We start from the raw sequence: 23,977 nt of genomic DNA, 5'->3' as shown, positions 1-23,977 counted from the left end.
AAGGAGCCATAGAAATCGAATAAGCCCACAAATGTCAGCGTGTGATCGGGCGCGTCTGTGCATTCAGGGCTGTGGGCACTTCCGGATCCATGGTGTCAGCTCTGGGGGAAGACGGATGCAATGCCAGAAAATGGGAGCCACTGAGAAGTTGTGACCCCGGGGGAGACGGAATGGGAAAAAGGTGCTATAGGCGGACACAGAGGTCCCGGGAAAGTCGTCAGTTTGCTCCTCTGGATTAAGGAGTTCCATCCAATGTTTACCTAGTGAGTTTGTATAGTTTCTATAATATGAGGGTCCACTATTTCCAGTAAGGGGAATTGCTTGATCACTGTGGTGGTGTGTGGTTCCATCTGTCACACCAAGGCTGATGTTGGGATACTCTCTCTTCTGGCTTTCTTCAAAGGGCTTTTTTTTCTATATTCTGTCATACAGATTTGCATGTTATCAATATATAGAAATTGCATGTTTGCAGTGACTGCTTTTCATTTGTTTTATTATTTTTTTTATCAAAAGTAGTCTCTTTTATTAACTATAGAAAAAAAACAATAAAGGATGACAATTACTTGGGTCAGTTAATTCAGAGAATTGAGGGTTCTTATTTTTTGTGTGTGAAAGGGTATCAGCAAAGTAGTACATGGCTGTACGTAACCACACACACCTGGCAAAAAAAAAAGTCAAAAAAATAAAAAACACATGATCACATGAATAAATACAAATGAACAAAATGTCTTTGTACTGAGATCATTTATTGAAATTTGATATACATATTTTAGTAAGAATTTTTTTTTGTTTTATTTTTTTTTTGTCGACAGCAGACCAAATAGATTTGGCCAGCGTACTGTATTGTATGTTTGTTAATAATATAAATGCTCTTTCATAGATCAAACGCAACATTTCTTTCAACGTTAACAATCATTGAACAGTGTATGTGGCAGAACCAAACAAGACTGACAGATAATATCGTACCATACAAAAAAAAAAAAGCAGCCGCAGAGTTCATTGTAGAAGAACATCATTGGTCTTTACCATTGTTAAAATAATAAAAATAAAAAAGAGACAATAAAAAATATGTAAACTAATATGATGTACTGAAAGGTCTCTGAGGCTAGCTAGAGTGTTTATACGCTTCTAGATAAATTGGCTCTTGAAACATGTTTAATCCTTCCCTTAAAGGATTAATCTACCCGCAGCTTGCATTTTAGCTTGTTCTGAAGTTCTCTGCATAGACCACACATGGGGCCGTTATGATAGAGTCTCTCGCCATGCTGATGTTTTCCTATATTATACAGTAGATTAGAGAGCAAGACTCAGGGGAAAACGGGAGATTTTGACTAGATAATAGACAGAGGAAGCTAGTGGCCAGCATTCACCAATGACAGAGCATTCACAGCTGTAAGGCCCCGTACACACGACCGAACATGTCTGCTGAAACTGGTCCGACGGACCAGTTTCAGCAGACATGTTCGGTCGTGTGTACGGCCGACCGGACAACTGTCCGGCGGATCGGACAGTTTCCAGCGGACAAATGTTTCTTAGCACGCTAAGAAACATGTCCGCTGGAAGCCTGTCCGTCGGACATGTTCGGTCGTCTGTACAGACTCACCGGACATGTCCGCTCGGCCCAAAGCCCTCGCATGCATCGAAGTGATTCGACGCATGCGTGGAAGCATTGACCTTCCAGGGCCGCGCACGTCGCCGCGGCACGTCACCGCGTATCCAGTCCGGGCGGATTTCTGTTTGATGGTGTGTACAACCATCAAACAGAAATCTCCGGGCGTACATGTCCGCTGAAAACGGTCCGGCGGACCGTTTTCAGCGGACTGTCCGCTCGTCTGTACAGGGCCTAAGAGTGGCTGTAATTGGTTATCAATCACAAATGGATAAGTGGCTGGTTCTGTTTTCTGGCCATGAACAGCTGAAGGTCAAGGTGAACGGAAACCCCATTTCAAGAGAAAACCTAGAAAGCAAGAAATCTGTAGGATGTAAAACATATTTTGTATCATATAACAAAAGACAGCAAATATATTTGTATGACATTGAGGATGGGTTCACACATATGCGGCCGCAGGTTGGTGCCCAGGGTCCGATGCGTCCCTGTTTACCGGTTCATGTGTGAATCGGGTCCAATTTTTTGGGCCAGAATTTGCACCTGAATCAGACCCAATGACACACAGGCCTCTTTTGAATGCGGAGCACGGCCACCCCAGACCTGTATAAAATCGGCTACATTGAGAGCTGGTCACACTCGCCTGTCATGCAAATTGGATATGGGGAAACCCGCATTCAATTCGCACATGTGTAAACGCAGCCTACAACCTGATGAGTAAAATGAAAAAGATGTATTCCACTAACAACTTGTGGATTTTTTTTTTCCTAATTAAAAAAAAATTCAAATTAAAACACAAAACTAATAATAATCTTTGCTAAATCATATATTAATTCCTCTGGTAGATACATTTCTTCTCAACGACTGATCATGTGCAAAACACATTTCTAAACATATCACTCTTGTCCTGTTCAAGATCGCTTCAGATTTTGAAGTGAAAGTCCAGTTTTTGTTGAAAACAAACCCTTTAGGCCAACAAAATACATTGCAAGATCATTTTCATAGAAAGCTTTATCGCAGAGCCATGTCTGCTTTTGTTCTGTAGACACTGAGAAAAGCTGTTCCCGTACACTTAACTGAAATCTTGCTGAAAAAGTACTAAGGTTGAGGTTCTGCCTTTGCTATAACGACAGTTCCCCCAGCATGCCTTTACATGTGCACTCTTTCACCAAGGATGCAACTCCCAGAGCAATAAAAGAGGGGGAGTCCTTAGGGATACTGATAATTTGATCACAGGATCAGGGGAATGAGGTTCTGAAAAGCTCTATCTACAAGCAGTAATCTTACCTTAACCTACCACTGAAAATGTAGAAATTTATAGAAAAGGTTATGGTTTAAAAAAAAAATTGTGCAAGAAAAATATTCTCAAATATTAGTGTTTTCACAAAGTAAAAGTAAAGCCTGGTACACACTAATAGTTTTTTTTTCACTCAACCCACCCCAACCCGTCCCAAACGAAAAACAAAAACTGACAGCCCCGGTCGGAACTGCTGTACTAACGATCTGAAGTTAGAACAGCGATCTCCCCGCTAAGCTGTTGTGTTCTGACAGGGGGACGACCCCCCGCCAGAACACTCAGATCAGCGCTCTGATCTGGAGCTGGTCGCCTGCTGGTTTTCCAGTATGCTCGGCCGGCTTCTGTTGGACCGGCTGACATACACACGGGGCCCAATGTTGGCCTGTTTTAATTGAATTGGCCAATGCCTCCCCCAAAATTACCAGCAAAGTACAGACAATATGGCTAAGTACAAAAACAAAGGAGCTGTGCTACCACCAACAACAGTTGTATATCGATATCAGTGATAGAAGGTCCAAATAGAAATTCTAGTGGATGAACCAGTGAAGCGGTAAAGGTAGGTGTCCTAAGTTGTGAATATTCATCGTTACAATCCATAAATAAATCACACCACACTGTGAGTGCACCTTCACCACCTGAAAAACCTACCTAGCACATAGCCAGTTTTAGGAGCTTGCGGCTTAAACCCAGCCAGGGCCTTTATCCTGAGGTGAAGATCGATGTCAACTTTTAGATGGATCTCACTCCAGGTGGGATGAAGCCACCTCACCACTAAGGCTTAGCGCGATAGGACAGAGAGGGTTCCTCCAGTGGCTCAAAAGGCTTTCTTGAGCACTGGTGCATCAATTTCCTGCCCGATGGTGGGTGCAAAGCTCCAGCACAAGAGTCATTTAGCAAAGCCAGCACAGTTAGACCAGTGGTTTCTCTCTTAATTTAGTTGGTTTTACACTATGGCAAGTTTTCCTTTTTGGGCACTTTCCGTTGAGTGGTGAGGTGATTCCCTGATCCTTGTGAAATTATTTGGCTGTCATTCTGGCTTCATCCCGCCTGGAGTGAGATCCACCTAAAAATTCCCAACAGTCTTCCTCTCAAGATAAAGGCCCTGGCTGGCTTTAAGTCGCAAGCTCCTAAAGCTTGCCATCTGGTAAGTAGGTTTTTCATGTGGTGGGGGTGCACTCACAGTGTGGTGTGATTTATTTATGGATTGTAACAATGAAAATTCACAAGGACACCTACCTTTACTGCTTCATCCACTAGAATTTCTATTTGGACATTCTATCACTGAGATCAATATAGTTTCTAGTCACTGTTATTAGTGGTAGCCAGCTCTTTTGTTTTTGTAATTTGTAAGTTGTGTGTATCTCACATAGAGTTGCTGCTCATGTATTTTATTTATTTTGTTCATTTATTTATTGTCCAAGCGCGGTAATTTTCGGTTTTTAAATATGGCTAAGTGTTTACTGACTTTTTTGGGGTGCCTGAAGAGTAAACCAGAAATATAGTGACAGGTACCCTTGATAGCCCTTTCCCCATCCAGCTGATACTGTGCTCCTCAACAGCAATGTTTGCCTGCTGCAGCCCTTGATAATACTGAGTACTTTCAAGTATGGGGGAGCATGTGGGAGTGAGCAAAGGTTCAAGAGACGAGCACCCTGCTTTTGGTCTGGGGACTTTCTAATGAGCTCCTGTTACAAAAATAAATGATTGTACATGTCAGTACAAGGCCTAACACATGGACCATGCTGTATGGACTATATATGTCTAGTACCTAAGTATTGTTTCTGCTGGTTAGTGCCAACTCGTAGAAATAAGAATTGCCAATGGCATCTGCCCCAATGTCAGCCCCTTTTCTGGTTACCTAAGTGGAGTGTAACTACAGGGCACTGCTTTGTCCCTAGATTTCCTTCAGAGGTTGCTAGGTGTTCCTTGAGCAATGTGCAATTTTCGCTTCCAAGATAAGTTCCCATTGAAACCATTGATGTTTTTAGCTATGACCGCAAGTGTTAGGAGCATTCTTCCCACTGACCATCACACTAATCAAGAGTTGGCCATATAGTCAATTTTAGCAGGTGTTCCCTGAGACTGGAAACGTTTTTCAAGGGTTCCTCTGTGTTGGAAAGGTTGGCATTGACGCTTTACATGATTTACTCAGCCTTACATTTCTCTGACTAAAAAGAGTGCCATTAGCCTAAATTTATTATAGGGTATGCTCAGAAATAACGGTCTTATTATGCTATATAAGATGACTGGCAGAAGGAGAATCGGCTAGTATTACCCACCGATTCCAAAGAAAGTGTCTATAACCTTGTCACAAAAACACAGACTGCTGTTGTGTATCTTCACACATTTCCTTGGGTCTCCTGAGATTTTTCTGCGTATAACTAATCAATTCCCCCATAGGTAGCTCCCTTTCTTTTCTGTCACCTTTACCAGGAAGGCTTTTGAACTGGTACCATTCTGTGTCTACATAAAAAAACAAACAACAACAGTGAAAGGCATAAGGTATTAAAGGCTTCTATCTACTAGATTACCTCTATATGTCACAATGCATGCAATAGCCAGCAATGAGCCCTTTTGTACGAGAGAGGCAGGTAGTACGACCACAACATAGATGTACATATATATTGGTTTGATGAATGGACAGGCCTTTAGGTGCATCCTGGGCAGTCCTGCTACTTCAGGAAAAGCACCAAGGCTTTGTGGATACCTTCAATTATTTAGTCACTTTTATGCAGGGCATTATAGACACATACAAGGAGACATGTCACTTTTAAGTTTAATCCAGTATGTAAAACTTGCGGAAAGTGATGTAATCACACAAGGTAAAGCATTGGAATAAAACACTTCTGCAACTGCTCAACACCAACGTTGAAGTTCAGCTTTTTGATCACAAATGTATTACATATATTTGCACTTGAAATAAATGCAATTACAACTAAAATGTGTATAATCTGTGTAATCCTGAGATTGTCAGTTTAGAATCATTAAATTTACATTGTCAGTTGTCTGCAAATACTCAATGTTTCCACCATCTGGCGGCCTAGAGCATTTCTAATTATCAGACAGGACTACACAAATAGTGTAAATGAAGACATGGCCAAATGTATGAGGTCTATTTCACTGCTATCCCACAAGAATGAATAGCTAGCTGTTTACCATTTGGAAATTGGTCTGTTAGGTGTGGGTATTGCAGGGCTACATTTCCTACAAAGCCAAACAGCTTCCCTCTACTTTCCAGCTACTGCAGAAGGAAAAGAGGTCCCTGGAACTGTATATCACATAAAACCTTCATGTAAGGAGTAGAAGCAGTCTCAGCCTAGACTCTGTACAGGCCACATCACTCATGCAAATAGCCCCGTGCAGTCGCATGACTAAGCCCAGTGGGCTGGGTGAAATGTTCCGGGGCAGTGGCATAGAGTCTAGGATGAGGCCGCTTCTACGAGGGACCTCTTTTCCTTCTTCACTGATTTCTATGGTTCTAAGGTGTGCTCTTTCCTTGTCTGCACTCCCAGCGGTTGTCAGCATACATGGAACCTACCAAAGCCTGAAATGGCACACTCAGTTTCTTTCTATGGGTTCCAGTGACTGCGGTCTCAGTGAATGTGGCTCAAGACACCTTAGGAACCCAATCTCCACAGCCTACAAGGTGCTCAGGTTTGTCATTACACTAGCACAGACATTCAAGGCTGGGCACAAATGTTTCCTAAGAAGGTGAAAAGTGGCCTGGAACCTGGTATTAATTTACTAATCTGAACCAGGATGGTTAGATGCAGCCTGAATCAACTTACAATTAGTGGACTCAACAGTAATTGAGTTTATACATTCTTCTTATATACACAGAATCTATTCCTAGACTGCATTAGTATAGGGCTACTTTAATACAGTTGTAAAAAGAGAGAGCCTGGAAAAAGACTTACAACTAATGGAGCCTAGACTGGAAGACACTAACACATGCTCATAGATCACCCATCTAGTTTCTGATTAACAAAAAGTCTAAGAATGGGAGGCATCATCTTTCAGTTTATAAGATCAATGTGATCCTTTCAACATGAAAGGCTTGGCCATTTCAATTTTTTTTGTAGGATATAAAGCAAAGAGCACAACACAGATAGTGCTGAACAGACAAACTCCTACTTGTTACATGTGGTTCAGTTATTAACATCTTAAAACAAAGTTCCCGAAACACCAGAAAAATCCAAATAAAATTCTGGTCTCATGGCTTATCTTTTTTACATTGCCCTTTCAAGGTGGTTGCCCAGGATTAGAGGTCAATGCTGTTCATCTGTAGTTTTTTACATTTTCATTTTGCTGGAACTATGCCTGCGGAAGTCACTGGGTTAGGGCAAGATGGCCACTGAAAATCTGGCAACGTGATTTATCTTCTCTGCTTCTTATTCTAAAGTTTGCCATTCAAGAGGAGCAGTCACTGCTGTGCTGTATGCAAGTAGCATCTCACATAGCTTCTCTTGCTGGACTTAAGGTTACCTGTAGACATCCTGTGACTGAAAAGCAAGAGCAGGGCTGTGGGACATGAACGGCCATCTCTTACTGCCCAAACTCATCTCCCCTTATACAGTTTAAACCATCAATAATTGTCAATAGGCAGTCCATAGGGAGTCTATCGGTCGTTTAGCATAAGTCAAAGTTTATAGGTGGATAAGAGTTGTTTTAGAAAAAATAAAAATAAAAATGTTTCAGAGGAAAAGGCAGGTGAAGTATTGCGCAACTTTTCTCCACCTCCTACAACCCCCCCCCCCCACCCCATTTCCCCTTTATGTGATTGGGTGCCTGATTGACCAATAGGAAGACTGAAGAAGGGAGAGAACAAGTGCTAGTCTGACTTTAACAGGAAAAGTAAAATATGCATATGCTTAATTTCAGCTTCCTGTATCTCTGGATCTACTCATTGCTTTGACATGCCGTTTTCACTGAAGGTAAAGCCGGTGCACGCTAACAATTTATTTTTTCGTGCGAGCCACTATACTAACCATTGGAGGTTAGTTCAGCGATCTCCCCTGCTGAGCTGTTGTGTTCTATCAGAGGGATGGCCCCCCCGCCAGAACACCACGATCAGCGCGCTCTGCCATTGGCTGAGAGTGCAGATCAGGAAACGGTCGGCTGCTGGTTTTCCAGGATGCACGGCTGGCTTCTGTCGGACAACCAGACATACACATGGGCCAAATGTCGGGCTTGGAACCAGCTGTTGTCTCCCGACATTTGGCCTGTGTGTATGGGGGCTTTATGTCTGGTCACCTTAAGTAAGAGCTGGCATATTTGATAGCCACCTACTGACTAAGTAATTAATAGTTAGCCATGGCTATATGGTACAAAGAAAACACGGGACATGGAAGCAACCTTGTACAGGGCTGCTGGCAACATAGAAAAGCCAATTTGGAATGGTTGGATGTCTCTTAAAGTGGAACTTCACTCTCCCAATCAACATTGATTATTTCCAATCCTCATGCTGCTAGCATTAGTAAATAGATTTATAGAATTACTTAAAACCTTTTTTTTCTTTTTACATCTCTTCAGTTACTTTCCAGTTTCCATGCCTAGGCAAATAATGTTATACATCCCAGGAGTCTTAAGGAGAGGAGGAGAGGAGGAGTTTTCTCAGCTGAACACACCCTCCTGCATGTATGCTTGATGTAAGGGCAGATGTATTCCAGGAAGTAAATGCTACATGAATCATCTGCCCTTACTCAAGATGGCTACGACCAAAAGTGCTAGAGGGGTGTTTTTCAAAGTGATTTCTCAACAAAATAAAGAATGGAAACATGGATGGGTGGGGAAGTCTGCTTTGAATATTAAAAATGTATTAAATAGTGGTTTTGGTTTGTGGTGATCAGATGCAGTGCAGTTCCACTTTATGTTCATTAATGCTTTTCAAAATTCAAATTAGGTTGCACCTCCTGTTTTATTAAGCTGCCAGGCTGCCGTTATACTTATTATGTTTCCTTTGAACCATTTAGGACTCAAAAATAGACAAAATGGTCATTTTCTGTGCTTATGATTCTAGGTCACATTCACAGTGAGATTTCTCTGGGTAAAACTGTCTGGAAATGACTGCAGATTACTGCAAACCTGATTGTATAAGACTCTTGTATTAGTAGGAATAGCCTTTTAAAACCAGGCAAGCTGCTTACATTCAAATAACATCCCCATAATGTACATAACATGCATAAGGAACTCTTCCTTCATAAAAAAAAATAAAAAAAAGTTACTATGTGGAAAACAAATACACCATGATTGTTTTGCAAATGGTAAATTAAATCCCTTGACCCAAATCGGTCACTTCACCCACCCTACTGGTACTTGTTCATGGACAGAAAAACTTTGTAGGTTTGAGTTTCTGTTTCCACCTTCTGCAGGCATTATTTGTACCTGCTGAATTATCCACTTGTTTTCATTATTGAGAATGCACCAAAATGACTGACCACCAATGGGGTCTTAGAAACATATAAGGAGCCTGTAAAGTCCATCACCCTCCATGTGCAATGAGATATTTCAGTGTTGAATGGATCAAGCCTTCAAAGGAATATATTTCAGCCAATACGGACCAGTTTAGTGTTTGGTAGATGAGGGTGGGCTCTACTATGTACCGTATATATAGGAAAGCTGGATATTTTCCAGAAACAGATGGTGGTATCTCACAATCCCAAAAGACAGTAAATAAAAAGAAAAAGTAGAGAGAGACACAACTCTCCCAGAATATAGGAGGGTGGGCTCTACTATATATGTGCTTTTATAATCGGATTGGAATTGGAGGAGATCTGACTGCTGTCATGCATTTCCAATGAACCCTGGAGCCCCACTACCTCTTATAAAGTAGGAGACTGACTACTCTGTTGGATTTTCCATAAGTGAGTGAATTATTCAGCAGTGAGAATAAGCCCTACCACCCCACAAAAAGGGGACAAAGATGGGAACATAAGTGCAGAAATCTCACCTCTAGAGTCAATGATTGGTTCATTAATAGGTGGAATGATACTCATCGTGACACATTAAAATGTAGACTCCAAAATAAACCACATAAATGGGTATGCAGTGGGTGAAGAACACTATAACATAGAGGCCTGTATACATGAGGAATCTTTTTTTGTTAAATTGGGGGGGCATTCCATGAAATTCACAGGTTTGGTGCATTTTTAATGCATCCAGGAATCAGAGCACTCAAAGCCATTCCATGCCAGGCTCAAAAAAGCCAAAGTGCCAATTTAGAGATCAGCCAAACCAGTCTGAACAATACTTATTACACAGAGCCTTGAAAAAACCCTTGAAGCATGTTGGCTGTTTTTCCCAATATTCAGAATAATAAAGAGATTTTTCTTGTATGCATGCCTCATGGCTCTATATATGGTGCGCCTGGCCCACTATATACCCATACACACCGTTGAAGGACCCCCTACCCTGACTGGTCCCTCCACAAGTTAAGCATTCAATGGAAAACCCTCTGCACATGGGTCCTCCACAACTGAGAAAAAAAAACAAAACATCAGCAATCATATCACCCATCCAGTATCAGCCAGCACATTCACAAAGAAGACAAGATTGACATATTACATGGTAAAAGTTGGTCCGCAGAACAGGGGTAGGCAACCGAAAGGCACATGTTCCCTACACCTCCAGAAGTTTTTCTTAAAATCTTACACAGAGGATCATACAATGCTTTAACTGGTATTAGTTAATTTTTAAATGCTATCAAGGCTATAGAAATATCTATATTATTTACAGGTCATGATTTGAAATACTCGGCTTATTTGAAATAATTTGTTGGCCAGATAACAGAGGGATCACAGAGATTTTCTTTGCGCCTCTGTCTTGGATCTTTTACAGGATTACTTCTTAATCTACCAAATAATTCATCTTGACTAAGAATTAACTCATCTTTGTACTGGTCAGCTAAAATTAGTTAATACTGAACAGGAGCTTACAAGCCCTCAACATTCTCTATTTTCTCTGGATACCCATTGTGATTGGGACTCTTGATTTTCACATTTTCTTATGGGAAAGAAGAAAAACTCCAAGATTTCAGGAGAACTGAATCGGTAACTCAGGCTTAACCACAGTGAATCTTGGGTCCAGTTTGGGGATGAAGTTGTTGAAGTTCTTGGAGGCTTCAGAACCAAAAACATCCAAGGCTTTGCGGTTCATTATCATAAATCTAACAAAAGAAATTCAGAATAAGCATGTCAGAATATCACATTAACAACATATACTAGATCCTATTGTATCCAACCTGGCTACATGGCATCTGGCGAACCGGAGAAGGGATCTGCCGGCCCGGATGCTGACCAGATGGTCGCCGGAGTCTCTATGATCATTCGCAGGCCGTGTGCGATGTTATGACGTCATGCCCGGCGCCTCTGCATTGGAAAAAATGGTGCCGCCTCGGCTGGGAAGCTACAAACTTTTTTTTTTTTTATTATTTCAGGCTTTACAGTCTAGAGGTGAGGTGTGGGGACTTATTGACCCCAGATCTCACTGTAAAGAGGACCTGTCATGCTTTTTCCTATTACAAGGGATGTTTACATTCCTTGAAATAGGAATAAAAGTGATCAAAAAAATGTTTTTGTTTAAAAAGAAAGTGTCAAAATAGAAAAATAAAAGTTAAATTAACAATAAAAAAAAAGTAAAGCGCCCCTGTCGCCGCGTGCTTACTCGCAGAAGCAAACGCATACGTAAGTCACGCCCACACATGTAAACAGCATTCAAACCACACGTGAGGAATCGCCGCAAATGTTTGAGCAAGAGCAATAATTCTAGTACTATACCTCCTCTAACCTATGAAAACATTTAGAGCGTCGCCTTATGGGGGTTTTTAAGTACCGAAGTTTGGTGCCATTCTAAAAGCGTGCGCAATTTTTAAGCGTTAGGTATCTATTTACTCTGCGTAATCAGGGCTGTGGAGTCGGTAGATAAATGTTCCGACTCCTCAGTTTTATGTACTTCCGACTCCGACTCCGACTCCGACTCCTCTGTTTTAATATGCAAATGTATTTTATACATTCCTTGAGGGAAAGAAACGCAACCTACCACAGGACTACTGGCTGGGAAGCCAACAGTCTACTGTATTGCACAGTTTAAGCAAAAGACAAACACAATGAAAACAAAGTTTTATTAATTTTTTTTTATTAAAGCGGGGGTTCACCCGTACAGAACACTTTTTCCCTTTAGATGGATGCTCGTTTTGTCTAGGGGAATCGGCTAGTTTTAAAATATGAGCTGTACTTACCGTTTACGAGATGCATCTTCTCCGCCGCTTCCGGGTATGGGCTGCGGGACTGGGCGTTCCTATTTTGATTGACAGTCTTCCGAGAGGCTTCCGACGGTCGCATCCATCGCGTCACGATTTTCCGAAAGAAGCCGAACGTCGGTGCGCAGGCGCAGTATAGAGCCGCACCGACGTTCGGCTTCTTTCGGCTACTAGTGACGCGATGGATGCGACCGTCGGAAGCCTCTCGGAAGACTGTCAATCAAGAAGGAACGCCCGCTCCCGAAGACCCATACCCGGAAGCCGACGGAGAAGATGCATCTCGAAAATGGTAAGTACGGCTCATATTTTAAAACAACTAGCCGATTCCCCTAGACAAAACGAGCATCCATCTAAGGGGAAAAATTGTTTTATGGGTGAACTCCCGCTTTAATCAATCAAGTGGCTGGATAGTAGCAGCAGGCATAAACATCAGGAACAGGATCTTTACCAGTTCAAAAATACAAACCACATAATTTGGTTGTTTTAGAACAAAAACAAAACATAGGGCAGTAGGAGGATCCAGGAAGGGGCATTTATTCTAAAACATGATTTTCCTAGGAGAATCCCATAGTCATGTTTAAAGTTTAAGCTAACAACCGGAGTTTACACGTTTTTATAGCCTTAGCTAAATGACAGCAGTTTTTCCAATGGTTTACAGCTTCAGTCTTGAACTATTGGCCCTCCATTCCCTTCACTTATACAAGTGTCTCACTCTCTAGTCCTGCAAAAAACATATTTATTTAATCCCTTATCAGTGAGAGGCTAGGTTACACATGGACGCTGCGTTCCCTGTAAAAGCAGAACACAACACTATGGAAAGTATAAGTATTGCAGCTCCTAATTGTGCGTTGCGTGCCATATAGTGAAGCACATGAAAAGCATGCTTCTTCACGGTCACTTAACCTGTTTGTTTTGTGATTACGTGAGGCACTGCATGCATTGGTCTTTATTCTTACAGTAGAGAAGTCATTAATTATAACTTTTTGTGAATTGGGACATTTAAACTTGCTTTTTTTTTTTTTTATTCCAATCTAAATTTAGTAGGAGTCGGAGTCGGAGTCGGTGCATTGTTTGCCGACTCCGACTCCGACTCCAGGTACCCAAAATTTCCCCCGACTCCGACTCCTCGACTCCGACTCCACAGCCCTGTGCGTAATATCAAAATTGTGCTAACGTTACTGGGTTTTTTTTATGCAAAAAACGTTTTTTTCTTTCCCCAAAAAACGTGTTTTAAAAATTGCTGTGCTAATACCGTGCAAGATAAAAAGTTATTCTCTAGGGCAGGGGTCTCAAACTGGTGGCCCTACAGCTGTTGTGAAACTACATGTCCCATGAGGCATTGCAAGGCTGAAAGTTACGAGCATGACTTCCTCAGGCAGAAGCATGATGGGACTTGCAGTTCTCCAACAACTGGATGACCGTCAGTTTGATACCCCTGCTCTAGGGTCTCTGCTAAAAATATATATAATGTTTGGGGGTTCTATGTAATTTTCTAGCAAAAAATGCAGAGGTTTACATGTAGGAGAGAAATGTTAGAATTGGCCTGGGTGGTAAAGCTTTGTTTTTTTATTTTTATTAAAAAACAAACTTGTTATAATTACCTGCTTCTGTGTAAAGGTTTTGCACATGGCAGTCCCGATCCTCCTCTTCTCAGGCCCCCCCCCCCCCTCCACTGAGTAACCCTATAGCAAGCCGCTATGGGGATACTGCAAAGTGTTTTTTCACCTTAAAGTGGTTGTAAACCCACTTTTGCATGTTTCACCTACAGGTAAGCCTAGATTAAGGCTTACCTGTAAGTGTTAGCAATATCTCCTAAACCTGTACGGTTTAGGAGATATTCGTCGAATGACAGCAGGCGCACTAACAATAGCCGTGCTAAACACGTGTTTGACTAGTCCCGCGCGGGAGTGACGTCATCGCCGCTCTGGCCAATCACATCGCCAGAGCGGTGATTACAGGAAGAAGATCGCCGGAGACATGGCGGTGGCGGAGGGCACGGAGGAGAACTTCAGGGGCTTTGTTCTCAGGTAAGTCGATCATAATGAGCTAGTATGCTCTGCAGGGTATTAAAAAAAAGGGAAAAGAACTGGTTTACTTCCTCTTTAATGCATAGGATGCATTAAAGCGGAGGTTCACCCTAAAAAAATACTTTCTACCATGCCATGCAGCATACTAGCGTCAGCTACAGTATGCCTTTATTTTTTTGCGCTGTACTCACTGTGTTATCTAATAGTTTTGTTTTAGACACCCGCGGGGAATAGGCGTTCCTATCAAGAGGGGAACATGATTGACGGCCGGCTATGGCGCGTAACGCTTCCCGAAAAAAGCCGGAGTAGGTCTCGGCTCTTCACGGCGCTATACGGCGCCTGCGCACAGACTAGGAGCTGACTGCGCAGGCGCCGTGAAGAGCCAAGCGCTATTTTGTCTATTTCTGGGAAGCGTGACGCGCCATAGCTGGCCGTCAATCATGTTCCCCTCTTGATAGGAACGCCTACTCCCCGAGGGAGTCTGAAACGGATTACACTGTGAGTACAGGGGGAAAAAATAAAATAAATGCATACTGTAGCTGACGCTAGTATGCTGCATGGCATGATAGACAAAAAAATAAAAAATTTTAGGGTGAACCCCCGCTTTAAGGTGAAAAAACACGTAGGTTTACAACCCCTTTAACATTCCTGGAGAAAATACTGTTCCCGGCTCACTTCAGTACTGGCCATATGTCTGACCTTGTCATCTGGTCAACTGATCTCTGTCAAAACAGAGGCTGAGTCATTCTGGATTTTGATCCTCTTGTTTACCAGAAATCACATGACAACTTACCTAGACCAGCAATGAAAGGAGCCTAGAGCAGCACTTCCTCCAGGAAAGGTGGTCTTTAAGTAGAGAGCCGCTTTAACTACAAAGCCGTACATGTAAAGACAAATGATCCATCCTGGATCTGGTTGCTTTGAACAATCTATTATGACAAAAATGATCTGCACAAGGTGAAATTATTTTTAAATTCAATAGGATTTTTCATCAGCCTTCATCAGGATGAAAATTTTAGATCAATTTAGTGCAAGTGATGTCTTTTAATCATTAATAATCATTGCACTTGGTTGCTACAAACATAGCCAGAATAACTGCAAATGCATGCAAATACAATGCAGATTTACATAAAAAAAAACCTACCTGCCCTTTGTCAGTCTTAATAGAAACTTCCAATAAGAAGGCCTTAGATTCTGAACTTCCAAAACAGCCTAAAAGGACATAAAAATACAGAAATCAATTCACGTCATCTATCATTCAACCACTAGAGGGTGTTACAGGAACGTCTTATATCTGTGAACAGAAACAATCTGCATGCTCCAGAAATCCATTGGACAGTATGGACCAGGGTTGCCAACCGCCAGCAAATTTATTCACAGTTTGTAAAAATCTGTGATTTTTTCACAACTGCCAGTAAATATCAGGGGCTGATCATTTCATGCTGTGTTGACTTTTTAGGTGTAAATCAAGCAAATGACTTTGTTATAGGTATTGTCAGTGTTTCCATATCATGTTTGTACTGTTCAAATATTCACTGTGTTCGTTTTCAATAGGAGTTCTGTCATTTCTTAGGTTGGCAGTAAAAAATGTGCTCCGCCAGTAAATTTTCCACGTTTTGTCAATAAAAATGCTGCGGGAGGTTGGCAACCCTGGTATGGGCTCACTTCACGAAAGGTTATATATAGCGGGCGCAGGGGCGGACTGACCATTAGGGCGCTCGGGCACTGCCCGAGGGCCCCATGCCACTGGGGGCCCCATCAGGGTTGCCAGTAGGGTTGTCCCGATACCGATACTAGTATTGGTATCAGGACCGATTCCGAGTATTTGCGGGAGTACTTGTACTCCCGCAAATACCCCCGATGCCTCATTCGATATCACCCCCCCCCCCCACGCCGCAGCCGCCGTTACGCCGCATCCCCGCTGCCGCCGCCTGGTTAATACGGGCGGGGAACATTACAGCTTTCATTTGAATAGCTGTAGTATTTCACTGAATAGCTGTAGCGAATCACTACAGCTATTCAAATGAAAGCTGTAATGTTCCCCGCCCGTATTAACCAAGCGGCGGCGCGGCAGCATTCAGGTAAGGGGGACATGGCTGCATATATGGGGGGGACATGGCTGCATATATGGGGGGGACATGGCTGCATATGGGGGGGGGGCATGGCTGCATATGGGGGGGGACATGGCTGCATATGGGGGGAGACATGGCTGCATATGGGGGGAGACATGGCTGCATATGGGGGGAGACATGGCTGCCTATGGGGGGAGACATGGCTGCCTATGGGGGGAGACATGGCTGCATATGGGGGGAGACATGGCTGCATATGGGGGGAGACATGGCTGCATATGGGGGGACATGGCTGCATATGGGGGGGACATGGCTGCATATGGGGGGGACATGGCTGCATATGGGGGGGACATGGCTGCATATGGGGGGACATGGCTGGATATGGGGGGAGACATGGCTGCATATGGGGGGGACATGGCTGGATATGGGGGGAGACATGGCTGGATATGGGGGAGACATGGCTGCATATGGGGGGGACATGGCTGCATATGGGGGGGACATGGCTGCATATGGGGGGGACATGGCTGGATATGGGGGGAGACATGGCTGTATATGTGGGGGGACATGGCTGCATATGGGGGGACATGGCTGCATCTGTTGGGGGACATGGCTGCATTTGGGGACACATTTTAAAAAAAGTATCGGTATTCGGTATCGGCGAGTACTTGAAAAAAAGTATCGGTACTTGTACTCGGTCCTAAAAAAGTGGTATCGGGACAACCCTAGTTGCCAGGCTCAATAAAACCAGGGACAGTATGTAAAAATCTGTGTTTTTTTTTACATCTGTCCCTGATATGTCCGAAACCCACATGTTTTTGATGTGAAAAACCCGAGATTTTCTCTGCACTGCCTCCTGGCGTGGTGGCCATCTGTAAGCCCGGGGGGCCCCATGAGTTGTCAGTCCGCCCCTGAGCGTGCGATATTTAGATCATGTGATTCAATTGATTCGTGTGAATTTCAGAATTACTTTTTTCAGTGTAAACATTTGATATGTTTTTTTTTTTATTGTGAATAAAAAATGGGTTTATGATAGGGTTAAACCGACATTGGTGGCAATACTAAGCATTTTTACGCGTACACATACTCCTGCAAATGCCTTGATTATTGTTGTCCCGATACCACTTTTTTAGTACAAGTACCGATACTTTTTTTCAAGTACTCGCCGATACCGAATACCAATACTTTTTTTTAAATATGTCCCCAAATGCAGCCATGTCCCCCCACATATGCAGCCATGTCCCCCCACATATGCAGCCATGTCCCCCACATATGCAGCCATGTCCCCCATATATCCAGCCATGTTCCCCCACATATGCAGCCTCATAGGACAGTCAGAGGAGAATGAAAACTCCTCCTACAAGCTTTACTAGACACTGCTATATACTGCTGATGAGAAAGTGTATTTAGCAGTTTATATTTACTAAAACGATTGCATTTCCATGTTCTGTGTACTGTGGGAGACCAGATATAGTGAACGCAGGGTCCTGGGTTTAGTAACACTTTAATATTATTTCTGCTAACCAGATATCTTAAAACAATACAAAACATGTAATATGAAAGTAGATATCTCCTAAGTACTTACTGCATGGAAGCAGATAGCCGTAGACACTGCATAGATGACACTATCTGCATGGGGGAAGTATGGAAACTTCCCAGATTCAATTCCTTTGAAGTACATGATCTACAAGAAAAATGGAACACAATGCATTTCTTAAGGCTGCAGATACTATTTAATAGTCAAAAATGTTAAATTATATATAGTCAAACATGTGTTTTAAATTAGGCAGTTGTAAAAGGTCAAGGGAATATTTTTATTTAAAATTGTATTTTGTGAAAAAAAAAAGCCAACGCATTTCCAGGGTTTCTGAAGGACCGTCTTCTTCAGGGCTTAAAAAGGGCTAAAGAGAATGGGCTAGATTCAGCAATGATTTACGCCGGCGTATCCATAGATACGCCGCGTAAATTCAAAGCTGCGCCGGCGTATCTTCTTTCTGTATTCAAAAAGCAAGATACGCCGACATTAGCCTAAGATACGACTGGCATAAGTCTCTTACGCCGTCGTATCTTAGGGTGCATATTAACGCTGGCCGCTAGGTGGCGCTTCCGTCGTTTTCGGCGTAGAGTATGCAAATTACCTAGTTACGCCGATTCACAAACGTACGTGTGCCCGGCGGTAGTTTTTTTACGTCATTTGCGTAAGGCTTTTTCGGCGTAACGTTGCTCCTGCTTCTATGAGGCGCACACAATGTTAAGTATGGACGTCGTTCCCGCTTCGATTTTTGACGTCATTTGCGTAAGTCGTTCGCGAATAGGGCTGGACGTAATTTACGTTCACGTCGAAACCAATACGTCGTTGCGGCGTACTTGGGAGCAATGCACACTGGGATATGTACACGGACGGCGCATGCGCCGTTCGTAAAAAACGTCAATCACGTCAGGTCATCACACATTAACATAAAACACGCCCCCCCTTCCACATTTGAATTAGGCGCGCTTACGCCGGCCCCATTTACGCCGCCGCAACTTACGGAGCAAGTGCTTTGTGAATACTGCACTTGCTCCTGTAAGTTGCGGCGGCGTAGCGTAAATAACATACGCTACGCCCGCACAATTGTACGTCCCCCTACCTGAATTTAGCCCAATGTTCTGAAGCAAGCTATCGTTTTTCCTTTCTGATAAACACTCTGTTTACCTTTCAGTATTATTCCCCCACTCCCTTAGGCGCTTTACCGTCAATTTCGCGGCGCTATTCAGCCGCTAGCGGGGTGTTTTTTTTACCCCCCGCTAGTGCAAAGAAAAGGTTAAAAACCACCGCAGAAGCGCTTTGCCGGTGGTATAGCCGCGGTGCCCCATTGATTTCAATGGATAGGAGTAGTGGAGGATCGGTATACACACCGCTCCTTCACCACTCCAAAGATGCTCCTAGCAGGACTTTTTTTACCGTCCTACTAGCGCACCGCTGAGACAGCAGCGGCTGCTTCAGGTCTCTTTGCAGGCGCTATTTTTAGCGTTATAGCGCCTGCAAAGCAACCCAGTGTGAAAGGGTCTTAAACCCCGTATACACGATCCGAAAATCGTACGAAAAATGCCACTTTCGAAACGATCGTACGATAATCGGATCGTTAGTACAGAGCTTCCGAGAGCCGATCAGGACAGTTCATCCAATTTTATTCTATCGGACATGCACAGAATTTTTTTTCGTACGATGCCAGATCGTACGATTTTCGTTTAATCAGCACAGCTGTCATTCGAAAATGCAATACAAATGCATTACAACACATGACATCACTTCCGATTTTTTATTCGGCCGTACGAGAATTTTCGTGACTTTAGTAAACTCATCAGATTCGACGTGAGATTAGCATACAAAAAAAACGGACGATCATTCGTCCGATAATCGGATCGTGTGTACCGGGCATTAGTCTCGAATGCTCTCTCTTTTCAAGCAGATGAAGAAGGTCCTTCAGAACCATCAAACACACTGGATTTTTTACAGAACAGTTCTGAACAGGCTACTGGATCCGATAGAAGTGGCAAAAACCTTTCCTTTCTGCACAATAGGTTTTTATGGCTGCTTGTTTTTTTCCATTAAAGGGTCACTAAAGGAAAACATTTTTTTAGCTAAATAGCTTCCTTTACCTTACTGCAGTACTGGTTTCATGTCCTCATTGTTCGTTTTTGCTTTGAAGTTGCTGTAATTCTGCTCTGATCTCCACACTTCCTGGTTGCCTGTTTCCTTATAACCACAGTACTGGGAGATTTTCACGGTGGTCTAAGCTGTCATTACTGTGTGTCTAAAACTCCTCAGAACCAATCAGATTAATTTTAAAAACAAAACACTGCCCTGGATTTGTTGTTTTTGTTCTGTGAGTCTTCCCGACTCACCTCTCACCCGGAAATTCATGTATGTACCTTTAAAACCGAACGTGAAACTAGAGGCACATTATATGATAGATTAAATTCAATTTTTAATCATTTTTAAAAGGAATCAGTTAACTTTTATGTCTCTATACCCAATAAACAGTCATTTCAGCAAAAAAAATGTTTTCCTTTAGTGACCCTTTAAGGAGATTCGCCCTCTTTATTTATCCTGATGACCATTGCCACGAGACGAGACAGAAAGTGTTTGAAAATCCCAAAACTATAGTTGTCACTTTAACAGGAATAGAGAGGAAATCTTCCAATGAGGACACTTGTTTTGCTGACAACCATCTAAGACAGAATTCCCTTAAAGCAGAGGTCCACGCAAAAAAAAAAAAACAATCTTCCTAGTCTGCCTCTTTCTTGTCCGTGGTGCTCCTCTGTCTAGTCGTCCTCGCGTTGACTTCTGGGAACTGTGCGTCTCCCAGAAGTCAGCCGCCCATTCACAAAGCGCAGCGCGACTCGCGAATGCGCAGTAGGAAACGGGCCGTGAAGCCGCGAGGCTCCACTGCCTGTTTCCCCTTAGTGAGGATGGTGGCACCAGGACCTGCCATGATCGACGGATCAGCCTCGGGCGGCCGACGTGGCGGGCAACCTGGACAGGTAAGTGTGCTTATTAAAAGTCAGCAGCTACAGTGTTAGTAGCTGCTGACTTTTAAAAAACATTTTTAAAGCTGGACCTCCGCTTTAACTTTGTATAGATATAGGTAAAGTTGATCCAGGGGAAAAACCGATTGCCTCTCGGGGGATCAGAAAGAAATTCTTTCCCATGCTGTAGCCAATTGGATCATGCTCTGCTGGGGTTTTTCGTCTTCCTCTGGATCAATTGTGGGTATAAAATTGGGTATATGGGATTGTAATATATATATATATATATATATATATATATATATATATTTATGGTTGAACTGGATGGACTTGTGTCTTTTTTCAACCTGACTATGTAGCCTTGTACACACGACCAGTTTTCCCGGCAGGAAAACTGCCAGGAGAGCTTTTGGCCGGGAAAACCGGACGTGTGTATGCTTCCTCGCAGTTTTCCCATCAGGAAAACAGTCGGGAATCCCATCGGGAAAATAGAGAACCTGCTCTCTATTTTCCCGTCAGATCTACTACTTACCTATGGGAAAGACTGCGAGGCAGTGCCGATGGAGCATAGACGGCTGGGATTCCCGGCCAAAGCTCCATGGCAGTTTTCCTGCTGGGTTCTCGGCTTTCCCCTCGGTTTTCTCGGCGGACTTTTTACAGCCGAGAAAACCGAGCGTGTGTAGAGGGCTTGCAACCATGTAATATCATCTCACTTAGGCCCCGTACACACGGTCGGACCGAACCGATGAGAATGGACCGAGGTTCAGTTTCATCGGACCAAACCGTCCGTGTGTATAGGCCATCGGTCTGGTTTCCTTCGGTCCAAAATTTTCAAACATGCTTCAAAACCGAACCGATGGACCGCTGCCCCATCAGACCAAACCGATGGTTAGTACAGAAAAGCATCGGTTCAAAACCCGCGCATGCTCAGAATCAAGTCGACGCATGCTTGGAAGCTTTGAACTTCGTTTTATTCAGCACGTCGTGTGTTTGACGTCACCGCGTTCTGACCCGATCGGTTTTTGGAACGATGGTGTGTACGCACATCAGACCATCAGGCCACTTCAGCGGTGAACTGATGAAAACGGTCCGACCGTGTGTACAAGGCCTTAGACCCCATTCACACCTAGGCGTTTTTACGCCTGTAGCGCTACGCCGCTGCCGCCAGAGGGCTGAAAACAGATGTTCCTCTATGGAGATGGTTCACATCTCCACGCCGAACGCCGGACGCCTGTCGCGTGAAAAAAGGTCCCGGACCTTTTTTTCAGGCGTCTTCGAGCATTCGGCTAGGAGATGGCAATCATCTCCATAGAGGGGGTCATCTTGGGGCACATCTAGGCGGACAATACCGGCGTTTTGTCGCCGCAAATCGCGGTACAAAACGCCGCTATTTTTACCGCGATTTGCGGCGACAAAACGCCGCGATTTCGTCCGCCTAGATGTGAATGCAGCCTTACTGTTGCCTCTCCAAAACAAATGAAGGGAAATCACCCCAACAGGACATGGACCACCAAAAAAATAACAAGTGTATTTAAACCCTTATCTACTCTATCCAAACTTCCCCCCACCAAAAAAAAAAAAAGTTTATTTTCTTTTTTGTTATACATTCTCTTTAGCTAGTATAGCGCCTCCAACCTGACCCCCTCCATAAGAACATGATACCATCTGCTCCTGAATGTTTCTCTCACAAAGAGTTTGTTTAGGGCCTTGAATAGCATTCCATTGTTCTTCTGCATTTGACTTGCATTGGAAGTATGTTTTACTCCAAATTTAAAAGTCTGGAGGTTATTTGCTTTGAGTATTTTGTATGGGCGTTCTGAGGCTGCATATGACTTGCTTTGCTTGACTTTTGGATCCAAGCTTCCTTTTTGAGATTATTATTATTATTATTATACAGGATTTATATAGCGCCAACAGTTTACGCAGCGCTTTACAACATCAGGAGATCCGATCATGTTGCAGCAACAGCAATTCAAATTTTATTCCCAGCACCCATGCATGTGCTGCGTTAGAATGCAAATTGAGGCATTCGGTAACAAAGCTTCCCTATTGATATAGAATGACACTCATGCCTTGGTATTTTGTGTAACAATATGGTTGGGCTGCTGCTGTCCAATATTGCCCCACAAGTGGGGCAAGGTGAATTTGAATGGTAAATAGACAGCGCCTGCTCCTCCTTTACACTAACGCCTCTTTAGACTATACCCGTGTTTGGTTCCTGTATGTATCTATAACCTTGGATGGATGAATTCCCAGTGAATTTACATTACTTGCATGTTTGTTTAACCCAAAATACAGTTATTGATAAATCATTGTATCTAAAGTGACAATTAATAGTGCATGAATAAATATTATATATTGCATCAATGTATATAGAGTGCCGGTAATTAAAGTGCATATAGTGATATAAGTGCAATAAAGTCCTTGTTTGTGCAAAAAAAGGTGCTGCGGTGCTCTGCTTGTCCAACAACGTCAATACATCCACCTGCTTGGGGTGGTGTAAAGATCCAAACTCACCAGATGTGTTGGACTCCTTTGGCTTACAGTAAAAAAAAGTCTTCTGTGCCTTTAGGTCATTTGCTGGGGACCAAACCCAATGCGGTATCCTGTGATGTCCTCCACTAACTCCTCTGTGGTGGATCAGGATTTAAATTAGGGCTCCAAAGCTCCCAGGATAAATGGTGTGCAGCATGTGATGTATAAAAAAGAAAGCTATTCATAGAATAATATCCTCAGATTTATTGTAAAAAAGCAACTTACAATATATTTAAAAGTATGAAAACTGTCTATATGAACGAACTGGTGTCACTAAAAATTATCATCCCTACTGGTATGGAGACGTGTTAACCGTGCAGCATATAGCGTGTGTTCCACTCTCCTGGTCGGAAGGGAAGTTTGAGAGTATCAGCTTGACATGTTACGTTTTCAAAAGTTAACTGTATTTTGGTTTAAACAAACATGCACGTATGCAAGTAATGTAAATTCACTGGGAATTCATGCATCCAAGGTTATAGACACATACAGGAACCAAACACGGGTATAGCCTAAAGAGGAATGCTTCCCTATAGCTGCACTAATAGTCAGATGATTTATATCCAGAAGCAGATAGAAGTTAATGAGCGGAGTATTCTGTACGTTATGGAGCACGTTATGTTTGAGAACCAAATATAGGATGGACTTTGTTGGTACAGAAGTAGGAGTTACACTTAAGAG

The 23,977-nt window shown here is 43.0% G+C and overlaps 1 protein-coding gene across 1 annotated transcript in view; it reads right to left on the bottom strand.

The window, feature by feature from the left end:
* Nucleotides 1-8,418: 8,418 nt before the first annotated feature.
* Nucleotides 8,419-23,977, bottom strand: part of TMEM135 (transmembrane protein 135) — a 497,220-nt gene continuing 481,661 nt past the window's right edge. Inside the window, exons 13-15 of the mRNA XM_040340102.1 lie at nucleotides 17,838-17,936; nucleotides 15,331-15,398; nucleotides 8,419-11,067 (exon numbers count right to left, since the gene is read on the bottom strand). Of these exons, the coding sequence (XP_040196036.1) occupies nucleotides 10,935-11,067; nucleotides 15,331-15,398; nucleotides 17,838-17,936 (300 nt within the window). The 3' untranslated portion in view covers nucleotides 8,419-10,934. The remainder of the gene's footprint in view (nucleotides 11,068-15,330; nucleotides 15,399-17,837; nucleotides 17,937-23,977) is intronic.

The sequence above is a fragment of the Rana temporaria genome, chromosome 2, assembly GCF_905171775.1.
Source record: "Rana temporaria chromosome 2, aRanTem1.1, whole genome shotgun sequence".
NCBI classification, from domain to species: Eukaryota; Metazoa; Chordata; class Amphibia; order Anura; family Ranidae; genus Rana; species Rana temporaria.
The sequence above is the reverse complement of the archived record's forward strand: the minus strand, read 5'-3'. Positions and strand labels throughout refer to the sequence as shown.